This window comes from Etheostoma cragini, chromosome 23, assembly GCF_013103735.1.
Source record: "Etheostoma cragini isolate CJK2018 chromosome 23, CSU_Ecrag_1.0, whole genome shotgun sequence".
In the NCBI taxonomy this organism is placed as follows: domain Eukaryota; kingdom Metazoa; phylum Chordata; class Actinopteri; order Perciformes; family Percidae; genus Etheostoma; species Etheostoma cragini.
The window spans coordinates 13,306,798-13,316,607 of NC_048429.1; the positions used below are offsets into that span (position 1 = coordinate 13,306,798).

General features: G+C 39.8%; 1 protein-coding gene across 1 annotated transcript in view; it reads right to left on the reverse strand.

Annotated features, from left to right (window-relative positions):
* LOC117938822 (copine-8) overlaps positions 1-5,162 on the reverse strand; it is an 82,164-nt gene extending 77,002 nt beyond the window's left edge. Inside the window, exon 1 of the mRNA XM_034863729.1 lies at positions 5,065-5,162. Within this exon, the coding sequence (XP_034719620.1) occupies positions 5,065-5,162 (98 nt within the window). The remainder of the gene's footprint in view (positions 1-5,064) is intronic.
* Between the last annotated feature and the right edge of the window lie 4,648 nt (positions 5,163-9,810).

Consider the following 9,810-nt stretch of genomic DNA (forward strand, 5'->3'; position numbering starts at 1 on the left):
ACTAAGAGCAGCTTTACGTAGAAAAGAAAGAGGAGAAAGAAGAAGAAAAATTACATTTTTTTTTTTACATACTTCCATTTTCTGTTGAAATGCAACCTGCAAAGATTATTGCATTGTTCATAGAAATTCATATGGGGGGAAAAAAGGCTTTTTCTCTAATAACATATTAGAGAAGGTAATCCATCTCTTGATTTTCTTTAATGATCATCACAAAAGGTAGGAAGTGATTAGCAAACACTGAGTAGCAAACTCAGATTTATATGTATATTTTTAAAAATCACTAGCTTGTTAAATGTGAATCAGTTTCTGTGACAGTACACGGAATATCTTTGAGTTGTGGACAAAACAAGACATTTGGAACGTCATCTTAGGCATTTGGGAATCCCTGATCCATATTTGTCACCATATTCTGACATTTTAAAGACCAAACAACAAATTTATCGAGAAAATAGTCAACAGCTTAATCGACTATGAAAATAATTGTTAGTTGCAGCCCCACATTTTTTTTTGCAGTAGTCATTTCAGACTTAGGCCAGCCACAAACAGGAAGCGTGGTGTGAGCGTGTCGGCTGCGTGGCGTGTCCGTTTTTATGTCGGCTCCCATGTTAACAGAGCCAACAAACTGCCTGCGTGACACGCACGTCTCAGTCGCGACTCGAGCCGTCCTGAAAACGCGTGCCTGCTAGAAACAGGACTGACGCCTATTTTTCACGCGACACTTCAGCGTGTTGGAAGAATTTCCAGGCAAAATAGAATAGGAAAATATCTCTAGGTTTGGACATAAATGCAGATATAAATGTAAAATAGAAAAATATATATTTTCAAGTGTGGCACCTGTCAATACTGTAGCCTATTTTGCCTTCAACACTGCCGACACTGTCTTTGCTGTAATCAAATCAGTAGGCAATACATTAGACTGGTCTATTTGTCAACCCCAGAATATCGCCACAATGTCAATATCGAGGTATTTGGTCAAGCATATCGTGATATCTGATTTTCTCCCTATTTCACAGTCCTATGTGCGTGTGTGTGTGTGTGAAAAAACAGGTAACAGCTTGTGCTGCCCGATCGATGAAGTAATGGAATATTTATGACTTGAGGCTTTTCACAGCAGAGTCCCCTGGTAACAGCCCCAGGGATTTATTCTTCAGGGACTGTTGTATGAGTACGGGTGAGTGAGGAATGGTTCATACAGCCACTCACATATCTAGACCTATACAGTACGTACTTTTATGCTTGTTGGCTTTTGTACAGCGCAGTGGGCAGAGTTGGTGGCGCATCGATCCCAGCTGAAACCTCAGGCTCTCCCATTGATCATGCCGAGTCTAAACCAAGCTCTTACTTCATATCCCCAACAGCACCAGCAAAATTAAATGATGCAGGCTAAGAGAATCTGTCAATATTTCTGCAACGGTTATGTCACCACCGACTAAACCATAATTACATGGGGAGAGCTACATCGAATGAGGGACTGCTCCAAGTCTCTTTTTTTTTTTCCTTGGTTTATTTCCTCCATCTTAACAAGCCATTCAGGGTCTTAAAAATATTTGAAAAGTATGAGTATTTAATCATATGCAAACATGAAAGCAAAGATGATTATGTGTCACTTGTTGGCAAAGTGCCTATTTCAGTTTTTCCTGAAACAGGTGTCAACATCTAAAAACCTGAACGTACACTCAGAGTGTTTCAGGAATGCTGATTTGCAATGGAAAGTAGCCAAAGTAGCTCATCCAGAATGCAGATTGTTGCCTTTGTTTACATAACATGCGCTCAAACCCTAGATACTGAACTAAACGACCGGTTAAGATGGAAACTTTTGTTCTGTATCTCTCCTATCCTACGAATGACAGTGGCTACCGTTACAGCCACATTACAAACATTAAATTCCAAAATGTTACAACAACCTTTCATTCATGTTACTTTCACTTAAGCCATTGTCTCCCTGCTGAAATGTCTCACTTTAACACCCACCTACACACACACACAGAGGGAAACTTTTACTTTTAAAAAGTAGTAGCCATGGTGATACTGAACACTGCCCTTTGTGTCCAATTGTCACATGCACAAACACTTAACGTATGTGCTATAAGCTCACACAAACATGTATGCGTGCCCACATACTTGGCCGTAACCATGGCATTCCACCTCAGGTTGGAGGTGGGAGGAAAGCCACCAAAACACACTCCCCCCCTGGGGGCTGTGAGGAGCTGGCTGACTCACTGACTCTGCCCAACAGGTTCATATATTCTGCTGGAAGATGACATTGTCTCTGTTACTAAGGAGATGGTACAAAACCCTTCTGGAAATACAGTATCTGAAGGGACTCAGGCAGGGCAAGAAACTGGTTCTGTTCACTCCTCTTGCACTAGTAGGGTAGTAACATCATAAAAGGCTTGATCTTTGAACAGTGCCGGCATTTGGGCAATCAATGTAATTTATTAAATAAGTGAAACAAAATTAGAACATTTAAAGCATAGCCTTATTGTACAGCACTCCTATTAAACCATTTACTAGAGAGCAGAAGGATAAAAGTCAATTCCACTTAATGTGTAAGATTTAAAAAAAAAATGTATTAATGCCTCAATGAATATTTGTTCGGACTGTTTTAATGACAATACAAAATCCTTATGTGTCAACTCTTTAACCCTCATGGTGTCTTTGGGTCAAATTTGACCCGTTTTTAAAGTTTTTTTTTTATATCTGAAATAAAGGAAGTCGAAATAGGGGTGAAAATTGTTACAAAAAAAATACAAAAACTTTATTAAAGAACGTTGTAAAAAGCAACAAAACCGTGGAGATAAGGTGAAAAATGTTTCTCGTGGTCACAGGGAAGACAACACAAGGGTTACACTTTATCGCAATCCTACCAGCATCATTGTGCTTGATGGAAAAAATAAATTAAAAAAAAACCCTGATCAAAACCACCAACAACGATGTAAAGACGGAAGGGGAACACCAACACTGCCAAAATGAACCACGTCAACACACAAATACAAATTTTCAGTGTCCATATTATTTATTGCATTAGCTGTCCAACCCCAGGGAAGGAAAATGTTTGGATAGATTCAGTAAAAAAAGTTAAACAAGAAGATTTCTTTTCTACATTTGAATAACTGCAGGCAAGACATATTTGCATATCATCTAGAGTCCGACCAATAAAAGGAATTAGGAAAGGAAAAAAAGTCTAGAAACGCGTAACAAAACATAACAGATTTCCCTAACATTAGTAATTTGTAGTATTTTGTGAGTACTCACAAAAATAATGATAATGCAGTTTCAAACATTTGTTTTGTCACAACAGATCAGAGGAACATGACAAATATATTAAAGTTCTGATAAATAAAATGTAAAACTTAAAGTCGTTTGAGCAAAAAAAAAATCAAAGTGTTGCCAACAGGGAGGTTGTAGAGCGCCCTCTGGTGGACAAACCATGCAGCGCCAACACTCATAACATGGTTGAAGGGTGTTTTGTCTGTTTTTATTTTTCAAATATTAATTTATCAGAACCAGTTATTTGTCACTATTAAAAATTTTTTTATAAATGAATGTTAAAAAAATTAAATTCAATTAATTTATCAGCCGTTAAAAGGCTGATACTGGTAGTTTGGAAAATGCCTATCGGCCGATAATTTCGGCCCACAGATATATCGGTCGGGCTCTCATATCATTATCATATATACGCTCACACTGGAAAATGCCTATCAGCTGATAATATCAGACTGCCGATATCTCGGTCAGGCTATTATATTATTATGATGTATAAGCGCACACTGCACGGTCTCTAAATTAAAGTTCAATCAACACATAGGAACTCCAATACACTGCAACCCATTTTACAATGCCAGTGCAGCTTCAGGGACCCGTATGGCACTATAACACCAGTTCATTTTCAACAGCTTTTTCTTTGTGTACATTTTTTTTCTCCATAATTAGCATTAAAATGTGTATGGAATAACCTCTTAATGGTTAAATAAATAACATGACAGCTGATGTAAAGTGACCCATTTAAACAATGAATTGGATTCCCTTATAGAGAGCTTCCCAGAAAATGTGGCTGAGCTGCTAAGCACAGCTTGTAGCCTATGGATAACCAGTCAGGCAGTAATAAACCACATTCTCTGCATTTCTCACCCTGCTTGTCCACAGACAGAAAAATCCTACCTAAATGACGGAGCAATACCTCTTTCAAAGAAGGTTTAAGACCCACCAGCTTTGTCCCCTGCTATCTCTGTCAATCGTATTTCCACACACCATAACTGCATAGCCTACAGAAATGATTTTAACACCTGCTTTCCAGAAGCCATAATGATGCCTCTCTCTTGACAGGTGACCAACCAACAGCAAGACTTTCAGCTGTCAAATACTACAATAACAGATCACAGACAGAGTAGGAATTCCTAAATAAACCAAGATTTATAGACAGTGAAGGAAATCCAAGCCGAACATTTACAGTGACATCAAATCATCAGTATACCGTATCCTACTGTTCCCTATTTCCAATTGTACCATGATATTATACTTAATATGGTATATACGTGTGACTCGGTGTCCGACAGTGTACCTTTATAACCATAAAACACCAGTGTTCTCATAGTAGGCTATCACTGTAAACATGCCAGAGTAACGTTAACGCTATACAGTAGCGTGAATGCGTCTGGTACTTAAAAGTGAGTTTTTGCTGACCTTACTGGGTTTAACTTTAACAATTTTACCACAGTATTCACGTATTACGTACACTTTTGCGACAATAGTCCTATTATCATTATGAAGTAGGTCCTAGTTGGTTTTAACAGCGTTAAAGTGGCGTTAAAGTGACCAGCTGGCACCACACTTCTCTAATTAAGCTAGCTATGACATCTTCACGTGTATTCGCTATTAAAATAGGGGGGAATGACATTTGTCCACGCCGTTCTTAATGCCGTAGTCCTTTATAAAACACGCCTGACTGGAACTAAACATTTAAGTGAAAGTTAAAGTACAGGTGACTTCTAGCTGCGTCTGCAGCTCGGTGTTTTTTCCGTAAGCAAAAGGCTCAAACCAGGTAACACAGACACATTCCCCTACCTGCAGGACACTGTGATTTCAACTTTGGTGGCAGGAATAGACGCGTTGAGCGGGTCGAAGTCGCCTATCGACGCCATGTTTAGGAAAGTGTTGTTCATCCTGTCAAAAAATGTTTTGCCTTTCCTCTTCCCCTTCTCCGTGTGGTCCAGCCCCTTTTGTGAGCTGCGAAGGAGGATAGCGAGAAACTGAGTGTGTGCGCCTCCTCGGCGAGAAGTGGAGCAAAGGTGCCAGTAAGAGGGAGAGAGAGGCAGGGAGATGTGATGTCACTTCTCTCCTGTCTTTCTCCTACTCTGTGTGTCTGTGTGTGTATGTGTGTATTTGCGCGCGTGCGTGTTCCTGTCTTTTTCTCTCATGCCATCAGCTGCCATCTCCTTCCCATCTTTCTGCCTGTCTCTCCCTCTTTAACTTTTGTTGACTCCTGCTGCAGCTCATTTAAAATTCCGCGCTTCACATTTACTGGCATGGAAGTAATGATGAGACAACCATCAATAAAATAGAACACAGTTAGTCATGAAAAGTATTTCCTCTGTGTGTGTGTGTGTGTGTGTGTGTGTGTGTGTGTTTCTGTGCGCGCGCGCGTGCGCCCTCAATAGTCTCATTTACGTATGTAAGCTCAATTCAAGAGTGGGTCGTTTGCATGAAACATACCTCACTGCTCACTGCTTTCATGGCCGGATTAGCCTAGCTGTTATCTTGCTGGCATAACTGGACTGGGCAAAACTGGTAAATGTCTGTTTGCAGACCTCCCAACAGAAACATCTCCACTTTACTGTTAATAAATATTTCCCCTGCTTCTATCATTGCTTTCTACTAACAAGCCTGTCAGAAGAAGGTACTTTTCATGACAGCAAAGGGAAAATCCTCCCGCTAACTAGCCACTCGCTACATGTACCAAATTCCACAACTCAATGCTTCATACACACACTTGTCACAGTGTAGAAAAAGCAGATTCCTATCGCCAGACGAGTGACAACATTGCATGGATTGTTATTTGTAACCGGTGTAGCAGAAAAACATCATGAAATTAGCAAGCTAAGCTAGTTATCTAACTTAGCTAAATGCTGTACTCGTAACTCCACAAAGCATCCAAGCACAAGGATGCGTCGAGGCAACGAGTAAAAGGTTCTCTGCTTCTCCGTCCAGAGAATTTGAACCACCCATGAGAGAGAGACATCGTGGCTTTCAAATGAGCAAAGTGCCCCCCAGCATTGTAAAGAAATGGAACATACTAAGGAAATCTCATTGTGGGACTGGCTCTAGTGGCTGTAATTCTGCACCAAGGCTGAAATTTGGGAAAGAGACTTTAGATATGGTAATAGGGAACCACTAAGGCTTATATGAAAGCATCCAAAGAGCAACATGTCATGGGACCTTTAATATATAATATAAGTAAACCAAAGTCACATAACACACAACTACAATAATTTAACAACAAATAACAGTTGCAATATTAACAAGTAACAACAAACTAAATGTTGAGCTGGCATGCTAGCCAGAGCCCATAGGGAAAATATGGCATTTTAAAAGTAGCCTACATTTAGTAGGAAGCTAACGGTAGACTACAGAGAAAGTGTGATATTTTTACGTGTGTTTTGGACTTAACATTGTTATTATAAGTATTTGCATCTCTTTTTTATCTCTCCGTGCTTTGAGGATAAGCATCTGATTTAATTAACAGGAAGGGAGCCCCTCCGCTGGCGGAGAATAAAATGACAGCATTATGAATGCGAAGGGATAAGGAGAGTCACACTGTGAGGAAATTGTGTGTGTGTGTGTGTGTGTACAGTATGTTTCCAAAAGAGACCTACAGTATGTTGTTTTGTTTTAGGTTTGTGTGTGTGTCTGTGGATAGTTTGTCTGTAAGAGAAAACAATCCTCCTTATTTTACTGTATGTGTTCTGACCTAATTGACCAGATTCCCTGTGTTTTCTGTTTGTTTTTCCCTCTCAGTCTTTCCCTTTGTCTCCTTCCCTGTGTGGTGTGTGTGGTAGGTGTGTGAGTGTGACCTCATCTCCAGGGGCGTGGTGGCTGCGGGCATTATCAGGCCAACCTGGCTTCTATAACAATCACCAGCAGTACAAGAAACCCAGCTCTCCAGTTGCTCTTCACCAAATTGTTTTCACTCACTATGTGGTAAACTCCTTGGAACTTCATTCTCAGTCACTAGTGAGAAACTTTGTTTTGGAAATTGTTGTACTGCTGAATCTAACCCTGTCTCTCTCATCTGCAGCACCTGCCTTAACACATCCACTGATGTCGCCTGCCACGCTCCATCTCCACCTGTAAACCTCCGCTTCCATCAGGACTGTCACCTCACCACCTTCCATTCACCCTTGGACTTATTACAACCAAGAGTCAATAAATCACTTTTAACATTGAGTCTGTGTTCAAAATCTGCTTCTGGGATCCACACTAGGGCTAACCATAACACTCATGAGTTTTTTCCCTTCAAATTAAACAGAAGAAGGATTTTATTGTTAAAATGTCAGCTTTCTTAAAGGTTTTGCATCAAAGCTAACTGCCTCTTTTTACATTACATGTCACATTACCACATCGCCAGTATCCCACACTACTTCAACGTTTGCTATTGTCTACATACTGTAAGTGTGTGTGTGTGTGCATTTCTTTTTGCTCATGGAGTCATAGGATCTTAAAATGACGCATCTCAGTATTAGTCAGCGTGTTTACCATGTCTCTAAATTTAGCTGTCTTACACGCACACACACATGCACCGACCGCCCTGGGTTGGATTTTGTTGGTTGGGGAAAAAAATGAATGGACACACAAACGCGCACACACGCATATACAGTTTAGAGAAAGAAGCCGTTTGTGTGAGCAAACATCACATCATCACCCCCTGACTGGCCTAACCTCTTTTTGCAGTACCTCCTGTTGTGTGGACGACGTCTACAATTTGTTTGCATGTAAATATATGATTTTCTCGCCTACATTTTTACCCTTAAAAAAGTGCTGCAGTTTCCACATGCTTTGGCTCTCTGGGATGACCTTGAGTTCATTGGGAAGTTAACACTCTCAACTTGTTGTTTCTAGTGGCAGTGTGACACTAGGCCTTACTGACACAGAGCTACAGAGGTTAGAACACAGAATTTCTATTTCCGTCCAAGTAAATCAACTGAAAAATTAATAAAAAGCACTACTGTAAGCATATCACATGGGCTACATACTAAAATAGTACCCTAGCCACATGTCTCAACTTAGAACAGAAAAAATCCAGAAAAAAATGACTTATAAAATGGATTTTATATGAATGTATTTCTACAGATATGTCTGTGCGTTTGTCTTATTTCTTATTTTTTTTAAAGCCAAAAAAGTGCTAAATACAAAACTTCTGAAATACAAAAACACATCCACATCACTCACAGATATGTCTGAAAGAAGTACATAGATTTATAGAAATAAGTAATCATAATTTCATGAAATGGTGAAATGCCATCAGAAGGCCATATTTTTGCTTTCCGACAGCTGAAAGGGATCACAGGAATAGTTTTTTTCTGGCCATGTCTGGTACCATTCAACTCGTCTTCTTATTGGCTACACAGGGATGCCAGTTGTATGACCTCCTCTTATAAGTGGTCGGATCTACTGTCCATCTTTCCCACGTGGGCCCAATGGGGACTGTGCAATATCATTGGCTTAGCTTGAGGGTATCTCTTGATAGGCTGATGCTATTGGCTTGGAACAAGGTTCATTGCAATCTGCAGAAGCCACAGATTGTAATGGTGTGTCGAGGTTCTTTTTAGCCCTCACATGGAAAAGGTTACAAGCTATAAAAAACGAGAAATGATGCACTATCTAGATTTCTGAACGTCGAAACTTGGCCAGAAACTACAAGATTGTGAAGGGACCAGCTAATTATGGATTACAAGGCTTGGATATTCTAATTCCTTGGAGTGTTTGCGATTTAGGAAATCAACTTTATGAATATCTTTCACCGCTGTGGATAAAGACACGAGGACAAAGGTAGGGATGCACGCTCGATTTAGACAGAAACGGTGCAGTGTTTCTTAACTTCATAACGTGATTATAACCGCTGTGAGTCACCTTATGCTTTGTGGGCTTGATGGAATCACACGACTTTAAGCTTTCTAATGATGTGCTGCATGACCGTGTTGGTGACGATTTAATGCTTGCAATTCATCAAAAACAATTCATGAAAACACGTTGTGGAAAAACAGGTACCGTTTGGGGAACCGTGCTCTCAGTTAGACAAGTTTCTCATTCACCAAAACTAAGGCCTCTACCATACAGATGTGGTTCTTAAAATGATTAGCAATTAAAGCTCCAAATGTGTGAATTTTGATTGTAGATTCTGTCTTTTTAAAAGCAAATTTTAACTGTTTGGATAGGTTTGGCACACAAAACAAAGCAGAGGTACACTCCTCACTATTGCCCTGTAAAACCATAGTGCTTTGACATGTCAACCGGAAATTTCATACACATGGATAATGAGTGTCGGAAGCAGAAAATGTAAGATGTAAAGAGTTTTCTAATTAATTCTGTAAAACGCACTGTTCACTGTAAAACAAGTCAGAGTTGTATTCCCCGTCCTATATTTCCATGAAGAGCAATAAATGAAGTAATTTGCGCTTAAACATTTAGTGTCTTCATCATATACAGTTCTGTGACGTTCCCATGAGAACTTATTAACCATTAAAGAGAGGCGTGTAAATTCGGACAGGCAGAAAGGGGTTAAAGATGCATTTACACAACACACACATGCACACA